The sequence below is a fragment of the Vanessa atalanta genome, chromosome 21 (assembly GCF_905147765.1).
Source record: "Vanessa atalanta chromosome 21, ilVanAtal1.2, whole genome shotgun sequence".
In the NCBI taxonomy this organism is placed as follows: domain Eukaryota; kingdom Metazoa; phylum Arthropoda; class Insecta; order Lepidoptera; family Nymphalidae; genus Vanessa; species Vanessa atalanta.
Window position 1 is genome coordinate 10,005,001 of NC_061891.1, and position 27,347 is coordinate 10,032,347.

At 34.2% G+C, this 27,347-nt stretch overlaps 1 protein-coding gene across 3 annotated transcripts in view; it reads left to right on the forward strand.

Moving 5' to 3' along the window:
• Positions 1-27,347, forward strand: part of LOC125072268 (protein cramped) — a 35,543-nt gene that overhangs the window by 4,693 nt on the left and 3,503 nt on the right. For all 3 annotated transcript variants that reach the window (XM_047682817.1, XM_047682818.1, XM_047682819.1), the window contains exons 3-12: positions 17,166-17,316; positions 17,734-18,021; positions 18,726-18,929; positions 22,370-22,545; positions 22,877-23,033; positions 23,620-23,784; positions 24,295-24,695; positions 24,920-25,168; positions 25,658-25,925; positions 26,548-26,665. In XM_047682817.1, the coding sequence (XP_047538773.1) occupies positions 17,166-17,316; positions 17,734-18,021; positions 18,726-18,929; positions 22,370-22,545; positions 22,877-23,033; positions 23,620-23,784; positions 24,295-24,695; positions 24,920-25,168; positions 25,658-25,925; positions 26,548-26,665 (2,177 nt within the window). The remainder of the gene's footprint in view (positions 1-17,165; positions 17,317-17,733; positions 18,022-18,725; positions 18,930-22,369; positions 22,546-22,876; positions 23,034-23,619; positions 23,785-24,294; positions 24,696-24,919; positions 25,169-25,657; positions 25,926-26,547; positions 26,666-27,347) is intronic.

Consider the following 27,347-nt stretch of genomic DNA (forward strand, 5'->3'; position numbering starts at 1 on the left):
GGCCAAATTTTAATCTGAAGGTCTTATTCATTATAATGTTGCTACTGTAATCGTTATTGTATCCTTATATGTTTATTATGCAGGCTATTGAAATAATTAATTTATTGGTGATATTTCTGGCAGAGTATTTGCGTGCTTATTTAGACTTTCTACAAGGTAGGGTCGGTATCATGCACTTATCACATATTTTACCGCCAAACAATATTATTGTGTTCCGGTTTAAAGAGTAAGGGAAAACATCTTTATGTCCAGGTTGATTGCATTTTGATGTTTTAAGGAATGGGATATATTTCTTTCGGCGCCAATATCTGTAGGCGATGGTGATCTGCTTACTTAATTTTAAATTGTCATTATATGAATATAAATTTCTAATAGGGTACTACGTAAAATTGCATAGTTTCGATAGTGTTGAGTAGGTCAATTTTCTGACGGCTCATATAATTTCTTGTACTTTAATACAAGGAATAAACAAAAGGTTATTCATTGAAAAGGTTTTATAATATACATTAATTTTAATTTCTTGTTATATTAGCCAAATACCTGATTATATTGCTCCTCATCATTTCCAACAAACATATAGATTAATCTTGTGCAGATGTTGTCTTGTGGCTTCTGCGTGGAGCACATGCTTTGGATAATCATTTCGCGAACATCTTGTCGAACGTTCAGATAATGTATCCCTTGGACTCGCAATTGATCCTAAATTATTAAAGGTCTATGTTAAATCAATCAATATTTTATTCAAGTAAATTCTACATTAAAGCATTTTTGAATCGTCGATATATAAACTCTACCATAATTTCAGAAAGCAGCTTTCAGCGAGAAAAATCGGCAAGATACTCGCATAGTTGCATAATCTTTTAAAATAAACCAGGTTTGCAATGAGATTAGTATCGACAGTTATTGTTCTTGATAAATCCCACTTTGGAAAACGAGCTTAAATCCAAGCATTTGTATTAAATTATATATATAGAGCAAGGTACCCTGAGAACCCTCTAGGATCTAGGAGCGCAACCCATCCCGTGACGCCCCTCGAAAAAACGGAGTACTGTTGGTTTTTTAATAGCTATTCTGGTGTCTCCAGTGCCGGCGGGCCCAACATACCGGGGGCACATCATGTGGGGGAAACGCGTGAAGGTTTTTCTTGCGAAAAAAAAGTGCAGTTAATCATGATTTCAAGTCAGGTAATAAATGTGAATATATTGAAAGAGCAAACTATTGAAGTTTGTATTAAATATTCTGTACTTGTTGACTTTCAGGCAGAATATATTATATATCATTGTACTTAACTAACATTAATTTATATTTTAAATGTTGGAAAAGAGTAATTACTGAGTTTCTTGCGGGTTCTTCTCGGTAGAATCTTCATTCCGAACCTCTGGTAGCTTTACTTAATATAGTTTTTTAAAATGACGCTTCAAAAGTGCTTGTAAAAAACTCGAATACTACTATATCTACTCGAATAATACTTACCAATATTTTTAAACTCTTTAAAAGCCATTCAGCAAGTGGTTTAATGTTGGCAAAGTATACAGCTGGTGCGAGTGCGACGAAAGATATAATTTTATCATTGTATTCCGGTCGTTCTGACGCCATCACGAAAAATGTCGTCGTCCCCATCGAGTAACCGATGTACATGATTTTGGAGAGACCAGTAACGCTGAGCACTTTATCAATAGAAGCTGGTAGATCGTATTTACCATGTTCGTGGAAACTGCAATCGAATTATCAGCCTTACTCACACGAAATGTAAACTGTTGTTTAGCGTTTAAGTTATCACTGATTTATTTCTCTGTTGTTGTTGTCAAAGAAACACCAACATAATAAAAAAATATCAAACAAGATATTTTTTTTTACATAACCGCCTAAATCGATAATACATATAGATAATAAGTGCTAATAAAAGCGAATCGATTATGTTAGGATGCCGCAATCACTAGTTTCTTCTGCCAAAAAGTGAATAGTTAGAACAGGCTATAAGAAACTGATTTCTTTATTCGATTATGTTATATATAAGTGCAGATAATATAATGACCCATAAATTTTTGCACAAAGCCGTGTTACCAAACATTTCTCTAAATATATAGAATATGTGCTGGTAAACAAGACTAGTGGGTCTCCCGCGAAATTTCGCGTTTATTCAAAAAATTTTTTAGGAATTTCGAAACTTATGACAAGTTTTGTTTTGATTTAATTTCATTGTAAACTGCAAGTCCATCAAACGCCAAAATTATGTAACATTATTTAAATGAATTTTTTAATGTCAGATAGTATACAATAGTTCACTTAGAATGGGAGTTTGTCGATTACAATTTACTTTAAGTTTGTTTTTTATTATACGTTTTTAATTTTTTCTTTCATTTTCTGAACATCTACGCCCGCAGCTCTTCTTAATGTAACTTTAACCGATTTTTTATACGCATCCCATAATCACTGGGACAAAAATCTGCTTACGCTATTAATATACATATAAGATATTAAAGCTGGACTATTTTAAAAAAGGAGAAGATAAACGAGAAGATTATATAAATATGGATAGAATCCTGTCACCTGAATTCCCAAAATTTAGGGTTATTTTTCGTGTAGTTTTGGTGAGAGCTATAAATGGTGCCTCGGAGATTTGCGAGCCAAACGTCGTAGCCTTCGTCCGCTAAACTATATGCTGAAAAATGATAACGGTTTATGTTTAAATAGCACCACATGAGATTTTATTTAATATTAATAAAAATAAATCAAATAAGGTACTTATAATTTTAGAGCAGAGATGATCCAGTGGATATAATATTTGGTTCTTCATTGAAGGTGGCGAAATTCATACAACTTTACCTATAGCACACAAATCGTCACTCACATTTTACCCCATCAAGGGGTGAATAAAAAAAAGTAGCCTATGTCCTTCCCCGAGACTCAAACTATCCACGCTATATTTCATCTAAATTGATTCAGCGGTTTAAGGGCGAAGAGGATACAAACAGAGTTACTACTACTTCGTATCTATACTATCAGTACAAATTGTCTCATAATCAATTGCAAAGGTAAATATCGTGTCTTAACCTGTGTGCCGGTTGATATGACGTTCTGCCCATTAATATTCTTGGTGAATAGTTCCTACAGTAAAGCAGCGTGTCGGAATAAGCTGCAAATGCTAATCTTTGCCCAGAAGTGGGATATTTTTCATATGATCAAATGTAATAATGTTACCTAAACTCCTATCTGGTCCCATCATAACGAAGTCACTGCTACTCCCCACTAGTCCATGACATATCAGCACCGTCTTTTTTCCCTTGGCGCTGAATGTCTTCCTGGCCGTCCTCTTACCAGCCGGTATCCTGTGCAGTTGCAGAATATAACCATCCTTAGTGGTTACGCGGTGCTTCTCTACTGGATAACCGGCTGACATTATGAGCTGCGGCTGAAACGAAACACATACATCGTTAATGAATCCTCATTAAAAGATTAAATCAATCATATTTATCAACATTTTTAATTATAATCTTGTAGAGTTTAGTTAGTATTTAAATGCTGTAGAGACAAACTCACCGCAAAACATGAGCGTCAAATGTCAGAGCGTGATTTGCGATATAGTTATTATAAATTTTATAGGATACATGTATCAAAATGGCGTATCACTGTAAATTGGTTGTCAATATTTGAATTAATAACAATAATGAATACTGTTTGGCGGTACGGACCAGATGGGCTTGAACAAAGCCCCACCAACAAGTACATAATCTACTAGACTATACTGTAACCAGTACCGAAAGTTTTGCAAAATTTTAGCTCAATCCTTTAAGTTAAACTGGTGGGAAATTGAGTTGAAAGATTTGACCCAAACGTAATAATGGAATATAAATATAACTTTATAAATAAACCCTAAAGTATTTTTATAAATGAGTCAACATTGACATCTAAATTCCACGTCAAATACATACAATAACTGTTATATGTAATATCCTTTTGTTTGTCGATCTGTACGTTGAATATGAATCAGGACAGAATCATACGTGATGAATTACTATGAGTACTTTGTAATAAGGAAATTGTTTTTGCCATTTATTATGAGGTTCTCAATTCAGCAGTACACAAACGTTTTCGGAGTTCCGTATACATATATTTCGTTATATATATGTAATACTACTCTTATGCCGAGTGAATTATAATATGAATTGATTGCCTTACACCAGGCACCAGGTCTACAATTTGAACCTACATTTCAAATCAATATTTTGATTGAACTCGCTTGACTGACATAGTGAATACACCCACAAAAGAAGAAATTATCGTAAATATATAACAATTATTTTGTAAATAATTAAATTATTTTTATTTAATAATCATATTCTATCTTTAGAGAACGTTATTGTTTAATTAACAACAGGCGTCTACAATTATTATTTATTGATTTTGTGTCTCTAGTCGATTTGCGTACTCGATAAAATAATTGTGTGTTTGAGCAAACAGGCGCACTGTCTGTTTCCTCACGTCCGATTGCATGAAATTGCTAAACAAAAAAGTTCATTATATTTTTCTAAAGAGGATTTTTAGTGTGATCAATTTAAAAAAATAAATAAGTGCAGTAAGTTAAGTAGAAAAAAGGTTCTATATATAAAAACATCGTCATGATAGAATTTCGAACACCGGAAGAACATTATTAATTGTATAACAAAATTGTAAATGTTTTAAAGTATAAAAAATAAAGTTAATTCGAATTATTTATGTTACGGAACCCTACAATAAAATATCGGCTAATGAATCCTACGGATTGCTATCACGGGCCCGATAACATAAGAGACAATTTAGAGTGTAGGTATGCGTTTTGCATTATTATGTTTCCGGCTGTTTCATAAAAAGCCATTGTTGAAAATCTGTTATTAACTGAATACAATAATGAAAAATTGCTTGTACTTAATAGAAAAAGTTTACGTGCACGTATTAATCGAATTAAAAAAATATATCAAAATATACTTTATTCAAGTACGCTTTTACAAGCACTTTTAAATCGACATTTAACAAATTATTTCAAGTAAAGCTACCACCAGTTCGCAATGCAGAAAGAAACTCAGTAGTTACTCTTTTTCAACATCTAGTCATGTTAGTTAAATACAATTATAAATGTATGTAATGTCTTCTGCCTGGAAGAAACTGTTAATAATTAAATTGACATTTAACTTGTACACGATAGCTAACAATCTTAAAATTATTGTAATGATATGAACGAACTTACCAAACAACTAACTCTACATGCGTACTTTGTATATAAATTGTATAATATTTAATGACGGCACTTAGCGTTATTGCGTAGATCTTATAAATCTTTATAATATAACACAATTCCACTCAACTTATATCTAAAATCCATATTGAATATCATATCATAGCTCTCGCGTCTGTTCGATATCCAATGTAGTTTATATTTGGTTTTGGTCTTCTTGTACTGCACTCTCTTTTCAATCGACCTCATTCGATAGGACGACATATTCTACACGACCGGTAAGAGTTCAGACGTAGGACCAACGGCTATACGTACACGCTTCCAACTTAGGCAGGTTTTTGTATTTTACTTTTAGTACCACATACATATATTACATTAAAATTGGTATTTTTTTAAATCTATTATAAAGGCCCCGAAATCAGGCCCTGGATCGCTTAAACGATATTAAACATGGATATGCTTTAGAGCGATATAGCCGTACAAAAAAGTGGGTGGTATGAAAACGCTGTAAGTACACGTAAGATTTTTACTAGTTTTAGACCCCCTCCTAAAAATGAAAAATAAGAATAGGCCGACCCCTTCCCCCTTTATAAATATTTATTACTCATTCTTGCTGACTGTACTAGTCGTATTCGCGTTTGGATTCTACTTCCATCTACCATCAGGTGGAGTGGAGTCATATGTCTACCCGGACAATATAAAAAAAAACGATAATTATTTATTCAACTATTTAACTGCACTTTTAAATCACCAACGTTAACAAGCGGGGAGCACCCGGGAGACGCAGTTCGGACAGCGCGGGTATGTTGCCATGGAAATAGTTTACCTATCTATACGCATCTGAAAGCACCTCGAACACATGCGATTGTCCGCGGTATTTCAAATTTCAAATCTTAACTTTTCGTATATTTGTGATCTTAAGTAAGAACTATCAAAACTCCCTCCCACGCCCTTGTAAGAAATATAAAATTTGGTCAAAGACGAATCCACTTAGCACCTAGTAAATATCCTAATCTATCGTGCCCATTTAATGATGCTGTACACCACTTTTTTTTTTTTTAAATAATGAAGATATTTGTACCTCGTGCCACAGTTTTGCGACAACATAATTAATAAGTCGACACATCTTTTACAAAGTAATTAAAGCTCAATCAGACATAAATAGTATTAAAATTATAGCGTGATTATAATAATTATATTTGTATAAACAAAGGAAGCGTGCCGGTGCGGTCACGTTTATGTATTGAGGAGCTATGCGCTCGACTTGTCTGTTTTATTTTTAATTAAATCGAAACGAATTAAACAGTTAACGAATAGTTATTTTTCATTTAATCTTCATTAGTTACCTTTTTTAACTTCCGGCCTGCATTTTTTTTTTCTTTTTCTTTTAAAAATTGTAACTTTCATAATATTAAATATAATAGTAATCTTGGTGTAATCGTGGTCACTTTTCCTAACATACCCATAAAAAAAGTAAAAAAATACACCTAAAGTAAGTAAGTCCCGTAAAAAAATTAACCAATCATTAATTACATCGCCAATGCGTGACCAACCTTGGTAACTGAGCTTATAACAAAAATAGGTATTACAGCTTAGAATGTACTTATTACGTTTGTGTGGTACCTACCAAGATGGGCTTGAAGCCTTTCGCCAAGCAAGTTATACAATATTTATTTGTATGTATTTATTAAATTATTACTTTTATTAATTAGCTTCCTCTGGTACAGTCTTAAGCACGACCGGAGAGAGTTCGGTTGCAAGACCGAATGGTTTTACTTGTTTCCGCCGCACAGGAAATTAATATTGTCCACCCCTCCTAATTCTTCGCTAACCCGAAACCAGAACCTCCATGACACGACAAGCTAGCAATTAAACAAGAGTTAGTTTACGTGATATATCCATAGGTCATAGTAATACAGTAAATTCGATAAACAATACAATCTCTCTTTTAGTTCCTCTAGCGAGTTTCTCGTTGACAAAAAAACTAACGATTTTGATTTAAAATTAACATCACGTTCAACGATTTTGTGCGCGGTTTCGCATTCGGAACAGCAATTATTTCCTACATAATCACCATTCGTCGAGCGTCGCACGACATTGTAAACAATAGATTCGATAGAAACAATCAAAATATTTATCGTCTATATATGAGAAAAGCCGGTATTGATATACATACATACATATGTATATTTGGAACGAGTTTGTTTCGTTGCTGGGACCTTGATTTTCACGAATAACATTTCATTTCCTTGGTTATTTTTTTTTTTATCGATTATTAACAAATAAGGGATGTTATCAATAAGGTTGTATTTGTTTATATTACGTCAGAACTCCCATTATAAACCCCTTCGAACAATTATAGTTTTTTTTTGTTTGATAGACTTACTTCCCCTTGGTACCATACTGCTATAATAGTAATTTGGTCTCATTTAAATTAAAAAAATAATTATTACATTTTGTTCTCAGACAATCATTTAAAGTCTTTTCTTTTTTGGGATAATATTTTATATTCTTTTTAATACGTTCCGCTATTCAAGAGTAATTGCGTAAGAAGTAATCACAGCCCACGAATCGTTCGTATTTATAATATAAATAAGATTTCAAAGCACGCAAACTTTCTTAATGTAGAATAAAGAAAGTTTGTCAGACATTACAATAATCAAGGTACGTGGAAAGTACATGAAGATTCCAGTCTCGTATTTTAGGTATTAACATTATTTGGTAAATATAAATAGTCATTACGGAACCATCAGTGCGATTCTGTATGAAATCACTTCGTATCTCACTCGTGAAATATTGACAAACGACTTACAGTATATCACATTCTGACATCTCAACACCCTGTTCTGCAGTCAGTTTCGAGTTCTTGTTACAGAATAGCCGAACTGCTGCGTTCTTTAAGATGAAAATCTTTAAGATGTAACTCACCGCAGTAAACGATGACAGAATGTGATAAGCGACATTGACTATTATGATAATAACACTTAACGTGTATCACATAGGCATCGAAATAGCGTATCGCACTAGAATAAGATCTAGAATAGTAAGTCGGGCGGTATAATTTGAGAGGCACTACAATTATTATTTTTTTCGTTGATTTACGCTGGCTTACTACATTTAAAGAATGGATATAGGTATGTAATAAATGTAATCGCTAATCTTATTTTTAGTTTCTTAATATTCTTAATTTTATGTTTTAGTCTCAGTAATAACATAATTTTAAGTAAGTGTTACTAATAACAAGTATGAACTACATGAATGAAGTATGGACTAAGTATTACCTGAGAATTTACTGAAAAATATTTATTGAAAAAGCTTAAAGGCTGTATGACGTCACGTCAGAGCAGTATTACATTTGTATACATTACGCATGGGAAACCGCGCTAATCAATTATTTAATAAAGAAATTTATTTGATTGATTTATTCGTACCCAACAGAAGTACCAATAGTTAATTCATATAAAACACAAGAAAAAATAAAGCTCATTGCACTTTTAATTACAGGACTTCTTGTTACGACATTATTATTTTTTTATGTTAGAGGTAATAAGATAAGATTCCTCAAAAGAAATAATGTCAAAAGTTCAGCCAGCTCAGCTTAAATTTTAATTTAATTGCCTGTTTGACGGTTTTGTCACTACGAGCGACTGATACTACTGGGGTCAATTCTACTAACAAATAGTCACTGTATTGTAATCGAATCGAAACGTAAACGTTGCCGTTCAGCCGTAGTAAATTCTACCAAAGCAACAACTTAGTTGTGGTTCTATGGATGTTTGATCGGAATAGAACCGAGATCGCATCGTACGATTGCGCTGATGTTTATTTTGTTAACTGTTATAAATAAGTAGAATTGACCACTTCATCATGCTAGTTAAGATCGCCATTAAGCTTGAAGATATTTGAGATAATAATTATTATTTATGTTATTAACCGGTTTAACAAGTATTTGTCTAAAAGTTTATTTTTTTCTTAGATTAGATAAAAGATCTCATGCATATTAAGTACGAGAACTATATTAATGTTAAAAGCAACAAAATATATATATATATATATATATATTTTATATGTCTGAATAAGCACTCATCTCACACTCATCAGATAGTCTACGGCCAAACAGCAATGCTGGTTGTATTGTTGTGATTCGGTTTAAATGGTGCACTCGCCATTTAAACCAGTGTAACAACAATGGTGAATGAGCCAGTGTAACTACATACACAAGGGACATAACATCTTCCCAAAGGTCGGTGGGGCATAGGCGATGTAAGGAATGATTAATATTTTATACAGCGCCTATATCGGTGGGCGGTGGTGACCTCTTACCATCAGGTGGCCCATTTCCCCGACGGCTACCTATTACAATGTATATCTTAAATTCAAATGTATATTTTTGTAAATAATTTATGTCTAAAACCTATATAGTATGATTGTAAATTTCCATAACAATATTAGTTATATATATCAGTGAGTCATAGCTCGGCAAATATCAACAACGAATTTGTATAAAAATACGAATCTCAAATCAAATTAAAACATAATAACATTATGAATGATTAAGTATATTTTTTTGTTTTTCGATCATCCATATAAGTTGTTTAGCATATTATACGAACAAGGATGGTAAAAATGTTAATGATATGTTATGATGGAAAGGAAACAAAGTTTAACCTTCTAATATATTATGACGTGATAATAAAAATAACAGATTGTTAGTAATAACAGCCTGTAGTCCCAATTCTAGGTGAAAGCTTCTTCCTTTGAGCACGTTTGGAGTTTACTCCACCACGCTGAATTTAAACTAAAACGAATAGACTTTAGTGTTTTCGATTAGCCACGAGCTAAGTTCAAATAAATCTTGGGATCTTCGTTAATACTTCATTAGTACCCGTACTAGTGTTTTTCGACCCAGTTTTCCTAACAGGTGATGTTATATTGTCCGGTTAGACATATGACTCCACTCCACCTGGATTAGTCACCCTCGCCATGTTAGAGAAAATTTGGATCAAAAGTCAACCGATAGCGTCAATTTTAGGTCTTTTATTCAATAGTTATAGGTGCTGTATGGATTGCTTGATCTTTATATAATTCACTAGCATATCGCTATGACTATGTCTGTTGAAAATCATTAAATTTTAAGCTTTGGCCCAATCGAACAAGGAATAAAGATAAACAAACCTTTGAATTACGTGTGCCACGCAATTTGCTAATAGCTGTATTGTACACTACGAACACTTCTTGATTAATATATATTTATTTATAATGCAACACTATCCCATTAAATACTTATATCCACTTCAATTTAGCTTCCAAAGTTCCGATATCAGTTTCTTCGACGTTCAAAACGCCACTATTTCGCAAATCGATAATGAATATCTTAGATTAATCAAGCTCTCGACGAATTGTACCGCGTCAAGTCGATGTGAAATGTTTTTTATTTGGCTTTTATTTCTCTTGTGGCTGGAATTGATTTTAAATCAAAATACTTTTTACAATGTCTTTTCACATTGTTAATTAATTGAAGTCATTTTAATTTATTTTAAATGTAATGCTTTTCCGAGATATAGGTTCTACCGAGAGCAGTCAGAATGAAAGACATTTGTTACTATTTTCCACCAATTAAATAATATAAGTTCATTGTATAGGTATGCTAAATAAAAACATATTTTACCGCGATGCAGTAATACTTGTGTTCCGTTTGAAGGGTGATTGAGGAAGTGTGACTATAGATAAAAGGGACGTAACATCTTGGCTCCCAAGGTTGCTGCCGTATTGGCGATATAAGGAATGGTTTATATTTAGATGTATAGATATACTATCAAACGCGTGGAAAAAAAAGTGGTAACCAGTTGGCCGCTAAGTAGGGTACACGCACACTAATAAAATTGTATGACATAGTGTCGTGACTAAAGCTTAGTTGTCACGCACACAAAGATAAAAAAGTTGACCGGTTTATTTTAGTTCTTTTTTAGTGTGATTTCGGTCTATATATATGTCTAGAGAGTTAGATCATATCATATGATCAAAGTCAAAGTCAAAGTCAAAAATCATTATTCAATATAGAAGTGTTTACACTTGCTTATTGATAGTCAAAAATCTACCACCGGTTCGGAATTTAATACCTCGGACCTGAGAAGAACCGGGGAAAGAAACTCAGCGGGATATATTTTTCTTGTTTTTTTTTTCATTTTGCATGTACAATAATAATTATATTTTAGTTGTTAGAAACATCCTGGAGGCGATCATTTCATTCCCATGTGCAGTCAACTTAAATCCATCCATCCATCCATCTGATAGTACCTAAGTAGTCAATGCTGCCTATAAATGTCGGTAGTCACAGAAATATTCATAAAAGCCATATAGCTCGCAGCGCGTAATATACAATATCTCTTAATAAACATTGCGATTTAAATTAATAAGACGTATGTATATTAAATTTTATAATTGTACCTTAACATAATAAATTTGTACTCATTTTGTTTCATTGCTTGTTTTAAAATTTAAAAAAAAACTCACCACACTGTCAAATGCATCTTTCTTCAAAATATTTTGTTGTTCACTCGTAACGAAACAGCACAGAATAAAAATAACGCGGGAAATCGAACCGGCCATTATTATTTTAAAAACAAATGCTCTATATCGCACAGATCTAACAAAGACAATTTTAATAAAAAATATTCTTTTAAAATCTGACGTCACATTAGCACATTTTTTTTAAATTTGTTTAATAAAGCGAATGCGCTGAACCGTTCGGTTCGTTCGGAATGTGAGAAGATGTGTCCTGTCGGCTTATTTATCGCAAGTCTCTTTTAACGCGCGACTCATGACGTACAGAGCTTGATTTTTTTATAACCGACTGCGTTGAATATAAAGAGAGTTAGCTTGTTTATACGACTTCTTTGTATGAGAAATCTCGCCCATTGCAAATTTTTTTTTTTTTAGTTTTTATGTTAAATATATATATAAATAGATTAAGTATTCCTGACCGATTCTGTGTGATATTTCCAGGAGAGACTAACTTACTCCACAGGATTGCATTTCATTGCACAAGTGTGTGTTCGTGATATTTAATAGGGTATCAATAAATAAGCTTAAATTAAATATGGAGGATATGTATTTTCTCCTGCATCGGAAGAGGCTAAGATGGTTTACAATTTTATTAAGCAACAAAAAATAAGTATTATTTTAATAAGGATATAGATCTGCTTTTTTTTTCAAATTACTAAAAAAATGTGTGTGTGTGTGTGCTCAAACATAACGGTACTGTCTACTCTTATAAGACAACAGATAGAGTTCAAGCGGTCAAAGGCTTTACGTGTGCACTGATGGGAGTAAGCACTGTCAACTTCGAGCTGCTACCGAGAATTCCTCGACAGAGAGATCTGATAGCTAATTCGTCCAAATTGGAGATTGAACCCAGGACCTCGGGACTAGCCTTATACACTAAACACGACTAACGAGGTAGTTAATATTCAAAATAGATCTAAATCTGCGTATTTTTAGTACAAGACCAAGTTCATCGAAACTATTACATTATTTTTTTTGTAGCGCTTTTAAAAATTACAATAGACTCTTCTTGTATTTTAGTATTTTTACAATACTTTTATTTTATATGAAATGTCTGAATATTTCTTACTATCAATAAATATGTTTATATAATTTTACTTGGAGGCTTTGTGAAGCCCATCTTGTTAGCTACCCACTTCATCAGATACTCCACTGTCTAACAGCAAAATTTAGTATTGAAGTGTTCGGGTTTATATAGTGACTGGGCCAGTGTAAGTGCAGGCATAACGTCTCAGTTCGTGAGGTTGGCGGTGCATTGGCGATGTAAGGAATTGTTACTATTTCTTACAGCGTCAAATAGGTGTCCACTCCGTCTACCGTCCTATGGCTTATTTACCCGTAGGCCTTGTATTGTATGCACTTCTCTCTAACCTCTTTTGCTCCTCGATACATATTCTGTTATGTTCTGTAATGTATGTTAGTAAAATATTTAAACGAATGTATGTATGTAAATAATGCATGATAATTTTCATAACATGAATTCAAGAAACAAGTATAATTTTTTGCTCTCGTTCAGCTTACAAAGTAACAAAGTTCATATGTCATTTGGGGGCAATGTCAAACTGCTTCTATTTCTAAATTAATAAATATAATATATATAAAGGAACGTTTGTGTGTAACATATTCGTATTCGATAAGTGACGTATGCAGCCTGGCTGGCATTTCTTTAACATATTAAATACTAGACAGACAAAAATTTAAGAAAATGCTATTTTAGTGTATATACATATGCATTTAGTAAAAAGCGGTTATTTTATTATTACAAACAAAAAACTAAACTGACATAACTACTAAATTTCTTTCGTTAGTTAGTTCTTCTCCAATCTGTGTGGCAATCGGCAGGAGCAGTATTGATATTTAATAAATAAATTTTAATTTCAGCATATACATTGTACATATATACATAAGTGGTTTTGGTGATATAATATATTATGTCTATGTATAATGGTGGTGCAATGCAATCGCATTATCATTGTTGTAACGAAGCTCCTATTGTGTTCCACTGTTCAATTCAATATAATTGATATCATTTATTATGTCATGATTTTTTCTCGTTTTCCTTTTTTTTTTATTTATCTATGTTCTTAGTTTATATCGATATTCGATCATTTGAATTTCGAATATTTGACTTACGACTTTACTCACAAATGTTGCATATTAAGGCATTTGAGAAAAATGCTGTTTTCCTCATTCGCATTTCAAATAATTTATGAATAAGTTAGAAAGTGATATATCAGTGCTTAACAAAACAATTACCTAATAAAAACTAAATTAATTAAAAAAAAAATCTTAATAGTTTCCAACATTGAAGTTATTTCGATAATTTTTATTTCGAAGACAAACCTTTAGGTAATTAAGGTATCATTACCCCGTAATATTTTTAATAAGTATCAAGCCATGCGATGTTCTCGCCAGTACTATGCTAGAACATTCCTCGGTTACAATTCTCTTGATGTGTCTGTTAGCGCACCTTGGGATAAGACCAACGGGTGTGCCGTGACGGCAAACGGCATGAAGGTCTACGACTCTCGAAGGAGTACCTTTGTGTGTGTAACGCGTACACATACCTACTTTGTTTTTTATATATTATTTTTCCTATATTTATTCCAATCTTATATATTCTTACTACCGGATCAAATTTCAAAGCTTAAATTGTTTTTTTATTAAATTGTAAAGCATATATGGTGTGACAAATAAATAAATCTTAGTTATTTATATTGTTTCCTATTTTTTTAACACTTGATTATTATAACTTATCATTAAACATTAGATATTAAATGAAATTACTTTTATGTGGAAAATGTAAAGATTAGTAGTAATCTGCCATAAAAAAAATCGTTTATTTAATATCGATACAAATGTGGCAGGAATTCATTGAAATTAGACACATGCAGGCTTGCTCATGATGTTTTCCTTCAGACAAATTAAGCATATAAAATTTTAGTAGTGCTTGTCTGGGTTTGAAACCGCAATCATCGGTTAAGATGCACGCCTTCTAACCCCTCGGCAATCTCGGCTCTGATTGAGCAATAAGTCGTATCTATTAACATAAGATTTAAATAAATTATTAGACAAAATTTAAAAATATCAACCTATAAACACGAAACCTTGCCCCAGGAAGTATGTTTTGACTTTGCGGTGTCGGAAAAAAATGGAGATTTGTTATTTATTGTTTGTACGTACATATCTCAATGTCTTCGCTGATTAAGATTAGTTGTTAACGGATAAATATACATTGGGTATGTTGTATATATGGGTACATTGGGTACATAAAAAAGACCTCTTAACCCCTAATGTTGGAGAACTAGGGTATTTTTTTCCTTTTTTTAAACTGCGCTATCCCATTTAAATAGCAGAATACTTTAAAAAAAAAAACAACATGTAAACCCTTGTAAATTTTGCATGAGTACTATTTTTTTTAAGTCATTTTTTTCCATATTAAACGAACTGTGAAAAACGATCATAATTCAAATTTGAGATAGAATGTAGTCTGTTTCCGTTTGACGAGTGAACAAAGCAGATTAATTTGAATAATTGGGTTTATTGCCTCTATATCTAATATAATGTCCAAACCGATTAGCCAATAACAAATATACTTCACGTACAGGTCACACGGTCATATGATATTCATATTATGGAATTATTTTGATTACTTCAGCGATTAGGGCAATGACTGATGACAGTCAATTGTTAATCCATCCATCCAAAAAATAGATTGCCAGAATACGTTTACCTAATTTAAATAACTAGATCTAATCTAACTAATCTACTTGGTGGTAAGGCTTTGTGCAAGTCCGTCTGGGTAGGTATCGCCCACTCATCAGATATTCTACCGCCATACAAGAGTACTTAGTATTGTTGTGTTCCGGTTTGAAAAGTAAGTTCCCAAGGTTGGTGGCGCTTTGCCGTTGTAAGGATTGGTTAATATTTCTTACAGTGCTATTGACTATGGGTGTTAACCATTTATATTCTGGTGGCCCAAATGCTCATCGGCCAACCTATGACATAAAAAAAAACTAGAGTCAAGAAACATTGGTGGTCGGGCAGCTCACTTGATTATCAGTTCCATCGTCTAATCTGAGTTTCTTTCGTCAATTCTTCTCGGGTCACAGGAAATAATCGAAATATCTTAAATTTTGGAAACTATTATAAATTTATTTTATATAGTAATTAATGCATCTTGCCATTTATTTTCTCTGGGACCTACCTTCAGAAATGGTAGACTTATTCAATTAATCCTATGACAAGACGATTTAAGATAAGATTCAATTTAACAATATATAATTACAATATTTTTTATCTTAGATCTCAGGATTAGTGGTGATTTGTGGTGTAGTGTGTATAACTATATATATATATATATATATATATATATATATATATATTTATCTAATATATGTTGATATTATTGTGCTAAATTTATGTAGATAAAACTTAAGAGTGAGTCAAGTCAAGTCAAGCGTCAAGATGTTGGATACAAAAGAAGCGTTTAAAGCTGGAAATGCATTTATGTCTTTCCAATTAGGCAGAGGTTCTAACCGGTACTAGACCATTCAGTAAAAAGCGGAACCATATACACTTCTTAAGTCTTCAGGGTAGCTTATGGTACGCAGAAATAAATCGGTCATGTCTTGATTCCTCCATGGCGGTGGGAGAAGGAGCGATCGACGTCTTCTAGATGAAAATCGTTTCCAATAATATTTAAATTTCAAATATCTCTGTACAGGTTGTGCGTTGATAGATATTCAGTCAGGACTTGACCTTATGATTATATTTACATAAAGAAAAAATACATACTTTTTTAGTTATACACATTGTAATGTCACTAGGTAAAAACATATATTAAAATAAATCAACAATTGCTCAAGTTTTCTTTGAAAGAAATATATGTCTAATTAGTATATTACATGCGACCTCCGGTTGATACAAAATAATAGGCCATTTAATATGTCATATTATATGATAGGTTGGATCGTACACAGGTTGTTTTCTCAGACTGATTACCGTGTATTGCTTCTAATTCGTAATCATGTAATAATAATTGAAAATGTTATGTAACATGAAAGAATATACTTCCTGATTCACGTGTTCTCTCTGAAATATAATTGTCATTTGTTTTTACTTGTGACTCAGTCGCAAGTAAAATTATTCTATTCTTCAATTCATATTTATTGTTATTTTTTATTTTTAGGATTATATGTTGTAGACTATGGCAGTCTCCGATCGTTTTCATCGTCACCGAAATTTATGAAAAATTACGCCCCAATCGTTCGCGTAACTTGGAAAAAATAATAAAAATTTAAATATTCATACTTACATAAGTCAACGATCTATACTCATCCAAACTTACATAGTCCGTGAGATATTTATGGTTATTATTTTATTTAAGGTGAAAGACGCGGCCATGTCCCCGGGGGGGCCGTCCGCCGCAGACGAAGAGCGAACAGAACTGCTAGGGTCCTTAACCACGCAGCAACAGCAGCGTACCAGTGCTAGGGTTATCAAGAAGTTGAGACTCGAACCGCAGACTGATAAACGAGGTGAGGATGCTAAAAGTAAGAATATACACATTTCAGGACAATTTTGAATGCATTCATATGATACTACCAGAGTTATAGATATTGTTTTGCCTGTTTATCTGTTTCGTGTTCACGGTTAAACCACTGAACCGTATGGTATAGAGCAAGCTTTAACCCCATGGAAGGGTTTAGGCTATTTTTTCGCTAACGTTTTACGCATTCAGTCAGTCAGATTACGGAGTCAGGTATTAGGCATAAAAAAAGTACTATTTGTTATTCGTTGCAGTCCAATCTTGCTTCATAAAAAATTCAACATATTCGGTTTAGTGGCTTGCCCGTGGAAGAGCAACAGACGAATGCATCTGCAAGCCTCGATTGACGCCTATATCATAAAAAAAATGAAGTCTATCCAGATTAAACCTCTTATATTATTTCCAGATGTAACAGAATGCGAAACGCCGAACAAAGTGGACGACAAAGATCCCCTCAAGTTTCCAACTGTCAAACAACGAATGCCGAAAGCGCTTTGGTCTGCGGATGAAAAGAGTCTATTCTTCGAAGCGCTAAACGAGTACGGAAAAGATTTCGACGCTATAACAGCGTACATCTGTGCTAAGATGAAGAAGAAAGGCATGTCTGATGTTAATTTGAAGACCAAGACACAAGTCAGCCACTTCTATTACAGGACGTGGCACAAGCTCTCGAAGCACGTGCGTTTTGACGAAAGTAAGTTAAGTAATTTATGATTTGGGTGTTCAGCGTGCTACATTGTGTGTGCAGTAAGAACTAATAGTGACTCAACTCATTTTTCGATAGGTAAAATATATATCTGACTACCAAGTCACCATATTACAAAATATTTTTTTTTTATAGGAAAAAGGTTAGCATTATCTTTTTAGTAAATAATACGAACGTTTATTTTTTTAGTTACAGATGTGCAATTGACAGTATATTTGTAAGTATGTTTATGAGTGTAATTTTGGTATTCTGACATTCGCCTTTGACGGTCGACTGCTCTGCGGTTGTTATATTGACACCTCTGACGGTACCAACGTGTGAGGAAAGCAGAGCCAGCTCAGCGTATACTGCGGTTAGGAGATGGACTACGCTCTCTTCCAAGCTTGTCGTTGTTCTGTTCCGCGCTCGAATAATAGAATCATACATGAGATATAATTCAGAAGACTACCCATGTCTTAATATATACGAATTCAATCAGACAATTCCAGTATTCGTGAACGAAATGAATCGTCTTAAAGTTGTTTCACTATTAGTATTTATTATCGAATTATGATGCAACAATGTAGGGTTTGAATTTTGAGTTATAAAAACATGAAAGCGGTCTGTTTGTAATCGACGGCGATATTCGCTTTTCGTTATAATGATTTTTTTTATAATTTCCTTTCATTTAGATCGAATCTTGACGATTCCAGATGTTAAGAAAGTAGCCCAAGAGCTATATGCCCTGATAAATTACGGTGAACTCCGTCGAAAGCTAACGTCTGTGAACGAGAAGACATGCGCTCGGCTGGGTGAGATGGTGCGAGGGGGCAGCATGGCGGTGCGAGCGAGAGGGAAGACTATGCGGGTTCGAACGCCAATGTGCCGGGCTTTGCGGAGACTTAATCAGATCGCTGGTGAGTATTGTCATATCACAAAATGTTATCAAATTATCAACAAAGTATTGTAGCTTTGGCTCAGTTTGATAGATAAGGTAAATTGGTGGTAGGGCTTCGTGCAAGCCCGTCTGGGTAGGTACCACTCACTCATCAGATATACCGCCAAACAGCAGTACTCAGTATTGTTGCGTTCCGGTTTGAAGGGTGAGTGAGCCAGTGTAACTACAGGCACAAGGTACATAGCGTCTTAGTTCCCGAGGTTGGTGGCACATTGGTGATGAATGGTTAATATTTCTTACAGCGCCATTGTCTATGGGCGGTAATGACCACTTACCATCAGGTGGCTTATTTGCTCGTCCGCCTATCGATATCATAAAATTAAAATAAAAATAAGGATCAACGGGTTTGTGGGTCTATTTATTAAATTTCACTAAACAAAATCAAAATATACTTTTGATTTTGTTTAGTAAAATTTAAGTAAGCACGTTTTTCAAGTACTTTTGAATCGTCATTTAATTATCTATGTTAAGTGAAGCTACTACCGGTTCGGAATGCAGATTTTACCGAGAAGAAGGAAAGAGACAAGAAACTCAGTAGTTAATCTTTTTCAACATTTAAAAATACAAAGTCATGTTCGTTAAATAAAATTATATATGTATGTAATATCCTGCCTGGAAATCAACAAGTATTAGCTCTACGCTTTTTTATCATCTGTATAATCTCGTATTAAATAATATGCCTTCTTTACCAATGTATTTTTTTACAAATGATTTGAATTCATGAAACGGCAAAGTTAAGAAAATTGCGTCGTTGATCTAGTAATTAGCTTATATGATGTATAAGTCGAGTACTGGGCCTTGAATCTCAGTTAGGGGCTAATATATGTTGATGGCGATATTCCAGCATGTAATTCGCAGTAGCATACCGAACTTTAAAATAATTATATATAATTGTGAATACTAATATAATTGTAAACCTCGTTTATTTGAATAGAGTAGATGTTAGACGCTCCTATCCGAAACGGTGGTAGAGTTGAAATATTGTCTATTCAAAAATGCTTTATAGTGAAATATACTGCAATAAAATAAATTTGATTTGAATTGATAAATCTCAGGTAGGGTAGGTAGTAACCAATAATAATGGCGCTTTTCTATGAAATTCGCAGTAACATACCGAAGTTTTTGGTAGTTGCTAAAATCGTTAGTCCTGCACCTAAACTGTCTCGAATCAGGTCGTTTTCGATCCGATCATAAGAGTGAGGTATGAAAAAGTGGATCTGTGTTTGCGCGCAAACTAGTGCATTATAATAATGAGCAATTCATTATTCTTTCTTGAGAATAGTCGTGACCTGATCTCCTGAACGATTTCAGTTCAGGAGATCAGGTCTTATACCTTCGCGATGTGGCAGACAGAATAGAATTTGTCAGAAAATCTTTTCATGTTTTGTAAAATTTACTATTTACATCAAATAACGTATCATCATCATCATATTTACATCAACAGGTTCTAGAAGAACCAGTCGATGCCTTCTTGATATAATTTTAAATTGTATCGTTTATGGTAGATGGCAAAAGTTATTTGACTTTTTAACAAATATTCGTCATCATCAAAATTACAAGAAACTGAAATTTTTTAATTTAAAAAAAAAGTAATGCTATTATGTAACCTATATAGTCAAAAAAAAGGCTATATATTATGTATTTTACTATAAAACAATAGACCATTCATTTAAATGTATGTAATTATAAAACTTTTATTAAATATATTTTATAGAATAATTTTCTTGAGAACGATTATTTTACAAGACTCTATCATTATTTAAATTGTTATTGGTGATGTTAATTATTAATTTAATGGATTTTTATACATAATTGTAGGCAATTTAGTTTGTAATAACTGTAACAAAAGTTATTACTTGCCCTGGGCTGTAAAACTATTAAAAGTTTTATCAGTGTGAACATGGCGTCTTCGGGTAGTTTTATAGAAAACAAACCCGAAACGTCATCTTCGTTGTTTGACCGTCCAATAACCGATTTCATAAAAAAAATCCTGGTCTCATCTCATCGTCCTGCCCTTATCCTAATTTTATTTGGGGTTTGGGCAGCATGTCTTCTTCTTCCATACTTCTTTGTCTGACGTCATCTTACAAGTAACATTCTTTCCAGTCATATTGTCTTTCACACATTGTTCTAGTGCCGAGATTTAAAACCGTAGATCCCGAAGTCCTGTATTCAACCCCTAAGTGTGTACCACTGCCCTGTCTCCGAAAGCACGTAAAGCCTCTTTTCCGTTGTGTCAGATTTACTTCTCCATCGGATTATGAGAGTACATCTGTGTTTGTATAATACTTGTTGACTTCCAGGCAGGATATATAACATACATATATAATTGTATTTTACTAACATGACTTTGAATTTTTAAATGTTGGAAAAGAGTAACTACTGAGTTTCTTTCGGGTTCTGCTCGGTGGAATCTGCATTTCGAACCGCTGGTAGGTTCACTTAATATAGTTTGTTAAATGAGGAATAAAGTGCTTGTAAAAGCCTACTTGAGTAAATTGGGCACACATTTGGGCACTTTATCTCATGCGTAGTAGGCTGGTCTCCCTTGAGATTATTATGCTTCATTATAATATGCAACTCATTTTTAATACGAAAATATTTTATAATATGAGAAATTATTTAAATTATTTTTTTAATTATAGATCAAATATAAAATTTATTTATTCAGTTGCTGTGTTTTGTAATTATATTAAAGCGGATTTAGTGTACGGTTGTCAATAACAGAGAAACGTGTTATTTTAAATTTATTGGGTGTAGCGTAGCCGAAATAATGTGAAACATTTTATTAAAACATGTTTATTTATTTATTTATCACATTAGATTTGATGGTTATGATAATAGTAATAATACTTGAATCTAATTTAATTTTTAAATATTAATTATCGCCCAGGTCACTTCAAGGATGCACTTGAATGACAAACAGCGAACTCATTTTTTTTACGAATACAAAATTATTTTCTGAAAGTTGCCACCACCAACATAAAACTGTTTAAAGAGTATTAGGATTCCTCAATTATATAACAAAGTCTTGGAATGTCATGTAAATTGAGAAAAGTAAGTACGTTAAGACATGAAATTATTATTTGTTTTTTTTTTTTTGAGTGTTATTATAAAATAAATAGGGTAGAAGTAGTTGTAATAAATAGGTATAATAACAAATAGAATTCTTAAATTCAAGACAAAGTTGTAATAAAGGTAGTTGCAAAATTATTGGAAATTGAATGAATGAATTGTTTTAAACGTCGGGGGAGACAATCGCTCAAAGATAGAGAGCGAAAGTTCCTCGACCGTTCTATTTTTGCGGATTTAACACCAAAAATGTTTAAATCTTAAAAACGACTACTGCTTGAAACCGGTTTTGAAATCGTGATAATCATCGGCTTCTCCGTCGCGCAGAGCGCGCGTGCGGCGCGCGGGTGTGCTCGCGCGCGCAGGTGGTGCTGCGCGCGCGCGACGCGGCGGCGTGGGCGCGCGTGCAGGGCGCCGCGCACAACCCGCGCGCCGCCGCCGCGCTGCCGCTGCGCACCGCGCTCGCCGCCTTCCTCACCGCGCTCGAGAGGCGCTGGAAGACCGTATCCTTTCGTTGCGACACACTTCCTCCGACGTCCGGTCATCTATTCGCTAAGAGCCGGACACGAGGCCGGTTGTTATCTGAAATATAATATAGTAACATTGAATAGAATTTGATAGTAAAATACAAGAGTCAATTTAATTTTAAGGGAGTCAGATATGAGCAAACAAAAAATAGGCCTCATAGTATAATTAAAATGGACTAAAAATATATGTTGTAATATTAATATATGGAAGTAAATAGTTTTTTGAAACATTTCAACGATATAGCTGTCATAGATCTCCGACCGTGACGTAAAAATTATATTAAAAAACTTAACATGTCGCAATCAGTCAAACTACAAAAAGTCGCTATCAGAAAATGGCATCGATACGAAATTGATCGAGGAGCAAAGCAAGGACTCTGAGGACTATCAAGATGTGGCGGGCGATGCAGACGGAGAACTTGTAGACCACCTGCAGTTGGAAACCGATAGGATAATTGTAGAAGGTGAGTGGTCAGAATCAAGTCTCTGATTGCCTGAAAAATCTATGGTTGGAATACTAATTTGTAATTGGGGACGCATTAAAATTATTAACATCATGTTGATCATGAAAAATGATGTAAATTGCGTTCTTGATTAGAATTTTTTTGGCGCAGAAATTGCACTTTAACCATAATTTGTGAAATAAAAGCCATTTATATAGCATAGGATACATTTTTTATTCCATGTTACATGGACGTTATAAACAACCCAAATCGCTTATCCATCGAAGGTAACTTGGGAGACCAAGTGATGCAACCGCATCGGATCTTCGAAGTTGCTATGGTTGTATTACACAAAAATGGGGTCAGATCGGGCAATACATATATTTTAGATGGGTTAGAGTACTTATTTTTCAAAACTACTAAATGTTTAAGATTGACAGTAATTTTTAAATTATTGTATACGATATTGAAACAGTTTTTTTATATTATTTTATGACCTCGCTTTGTATGTACGATATTAGTTAATCGACTATGACATTTTCAGGTTAGACTAACTTGCCCGTCAAATTACAGAATATCAACATCTAATTTTAAGTTTTTTCTTTAGAACAGCGACTGCGCAAAAAGTTAGCTCTACACCTGGGTCCTCGTCCAGGAGCCGAGATACACCTACCGGTCCTCAGTCCAAGCGAACAGCTATCCAGCCAGAAGATCTGTTTCTCTTCGTATTTGGAGAGGATGGGATCATTGAGAAGGGATAAGGACAGTTGTGGTAAGTACGAAAAATTTATATACTTTAATATATTGGTGTCATGGTCGGCTCCCTGACCGAATTTCGGATTTAACAAATATATGCGAAATCACAAACAGTACATTTTCTCAATCTCGTAATTCGATGAGACGGGTATCTTACTAGTTTGAAGTGAAAGTAGGCGCAGACTACGTCCTGCCAACATTCCAACTCTAGGTTTATCTGGCTCGATCTGAAATTCTAGGTTCAAAAGTTTCAATTTAGAATCTGCAGCATAATGAGCAAGTCACATTTAGAAAATTTTAATAATAATCGGTGAAAAAAGTAAAAATGCTAATTATTGTATTACTGCTAATTTAAAAAATGTTCATAATATAAATTTCCATCCAATCCATTAGATAGTGATAAATCTAATTTTAATTAATACATTTTCCTAAACAATAAAAGCTTAATGATTAAAAAAGCTCAAGTTTCTCTATAATTGAAAAAATATTACCATAGCATACAATATACATATTATGTGTCCAACAGTAAAAATCCGAACACCAAAACGACAAAGAAAGGACAGCACAACAGACAAAGATAAAGAGGCTGATAAAAAATTCAAAATAGACGACGCGGAACACACAAAATTAATTCACATCGACGAAACAGCGATAGATGGAATCGAACTCATGGCCCACTACAAACATAACCACGAAGATGAAGAAAAACCTAGTACCGAAGACGAAAAGGAGATGAAATCCGAAGAAACTGCCGAGGAGGAAGGAGATCGAGATTTGCCAGAAAGGGACAAAGATATGTCTGAGAGGGAAAAAGATAGTTTTTCGGAAATGGAAGATGATGAAAAATTTAATAAGAGTGATACGGATAACGAAAGCGATGGACGGACTGACAAAAGTCGAAAGGAACGGAAATTCAAAAACCTAAAGGTATCTATGATAATTGAGAACAAAGAGCTATACTTGTCATGACAATATTCAAAATTTAAAGCGGGTAAAACAGCGAAGCACACTCACTTATATAATTATATTGTATACCGAAATCTCCACTAAAAGGCCTGCTCGTTTCAAATTTCATGTTTCAATTTTATACAATACGTTACGTACCGACTGAATATTAATTAATTTTCTAATCAATACTATTTTCAATTTAGGTAAAATTCCGCATACGACCAAAGAAGCGTGGTGGAAGTATCTACACATTGGTACTAGAAAAGGATTCTGAGGAAGCGAAGACCGAGGAGACCAAGGCCGAGGACTCGAAGGTCGAAGATACGAAAGTGGAGGAAAAAGAGGAGGAATCCAAACCAGATATAGACGTAGACATGGCGATCCGGCAGATCAGGAAGGGGTGGAGTGTACATGACGCCGGTGAACTTACTATAGGAGATTTGTATTTGATGGTAAGCGATCTTACTAATATTTTAAATGCAAAAGTAATGGATGGATGGTTCGTTATCCAATCACGTCAGAATAGCTGAACGGATTTGAATGAAATTTGGTGCAGAGATAGATTATAGTCTAGAATAGCACAAAGGTTACTTTTTTCCTAAAAGATATACATAACACCTCCCCTGCCCAAGACACGCACGCCAATTTCTTGTAATAAATCATATGAACATTTTATTTATATATTAATACATTAAGATAAAAATATTTTGAGAACACTATTCAGTAACTAGAAAATCACGACATTGTTAGGGCTTCGTCCGCAAAAATTGAAACGAACGTATTAATGTGTTTAAGTGTCCAGTGTGATTTCCTCCAAATTTATGTTTCCACGTCTTGTAGAAGTATTTAATCATCGTCGGTAGTTTTAGACTTTTGTATACATAGATGAATAAAATACAGATAATAAATATACGAATCTATAATGAAACTTTATCTTACAGTTCGGCTCGCGTTCAAAGCTCGAGTTGGACTACTGGTGGGCGGAACCGACGCCACCGCTTCCTCAGCCAATTAAATCTCTCAAGCCGACCGAGCCAAGCGACAAGGATAAGTCCATCGACAAGAGACAGGGCAACAAGACACCGGACAAAGTGGACAGCTCCGTGGAGGACGAGAGAGAAAAGAGGGAGAGTGACACGGACATATTCTCTCCGAAGAACACCTTCAGTCAGGACAGCAACGACGGGCTCTCCGGCGATGAGAGGAAATGTGAGTTTAGTTCTTTAACAATGATTCAAACATCGTAGTTGTAGACACATGATGATGTCATCCTAACTGATTTCAATCTTAAGGGAGACCAGCCAACTGCGCAGGAGATATTTTTGTGCACAAGTTTGACAATCCGGTGGGAAGGCAAATCCGACACGACCGAAAAGAGTTTAGACAAAGTAGCCAACTGCTTTACGTACACACCAAGGCACGGGAGTGTACACACTTTCGACTTCCAAACTCCAAGCTGTTAATGATAATTATGCCTTGAACTTAGGACTTCGGGATCCTTGCATCTAGCTGGTGACCTTATAACTAGCCGCTAGACCAACGAGGCAGTCTATAGCCACATTAGGAGTATCAAGGTTGTCTGGATATGATAATATTCTTTGGTTTTTTTTATTGCTCCACTTACTGCTCCACGCCGCACTAATATAATTTGTGTATAATGCAGTTTCACGGGAATTTTTTATTCGCTTTTAGACGTTTGTTTATTAATAGATAATAATTACTTACAGTCAATTGATATCGGCCTGTCTTCCAGCTGAGACATATATTTCCTAACAATGCTTTTGGCAGATCACTAACTTTGACAGTTCGTGAAAAATGTGTTTGATTCTAGGCGAGCAATTATCATCTCCGGACCACAAATCGTCGGGGAGCTTGAAACTCGTGAGTAAGCTCATCAATCGTCCCGCCGGCCCGGCCTCGCCCGCCGGACTCGCTCTGCTCAGCGATCGGTGAGTTACGTTTCTATGAGCCGCTATTTTTTTAATTTTTGAATACCCTACATATTTACTTAAACATAGTAGATAGTGTGGCAAATGACCTAAAAGGAAGTTATTATTAGCACACACGGACATCGGCACTGTAAGAAATTAATCATGCCCTATGTAAGTTTTAGTAAGCCGAGATGGTCCAGTGGTTAGAATGCGTGCATCTTAACCGATGATTTTGGGTTCAAACCCAGGCAGGCACCACTGAATTTTCATGTGCTTAATTTGTGTTTATAATTTATCTCATGCTCGATGGTGAAAAACATCGCGAGGAAACTAACTGACTAATTTCAACGAAATTCTGCCACATGTGTATTCCATCAAACCGCATTGGAGCAGCGTGGTGGAATATGCTCCAAACCCTCTCCTCAAAAGGAGAGGAGACCTTAGACCAGCAGTGTAAAATTTACAGGCTGTTAATGTAAACATGTAATGTATGCAAGTTCGTCTTCAACCTCGGGAACTAAGATGTTACGGCTCCCGCGCCTATAGTTCCACTGGCTCACTCGTTTTTCATAACAATTATAAGTATTACTTTTCTGCAGTAAAATTAGTGATGAATAGGGGGTCTATTCTCGAGCCACACTCGACGGAGTTTCCGCCAGCGGTGATAATTTTTTATTCATGGCGGTAGTAAGTAGTCGAG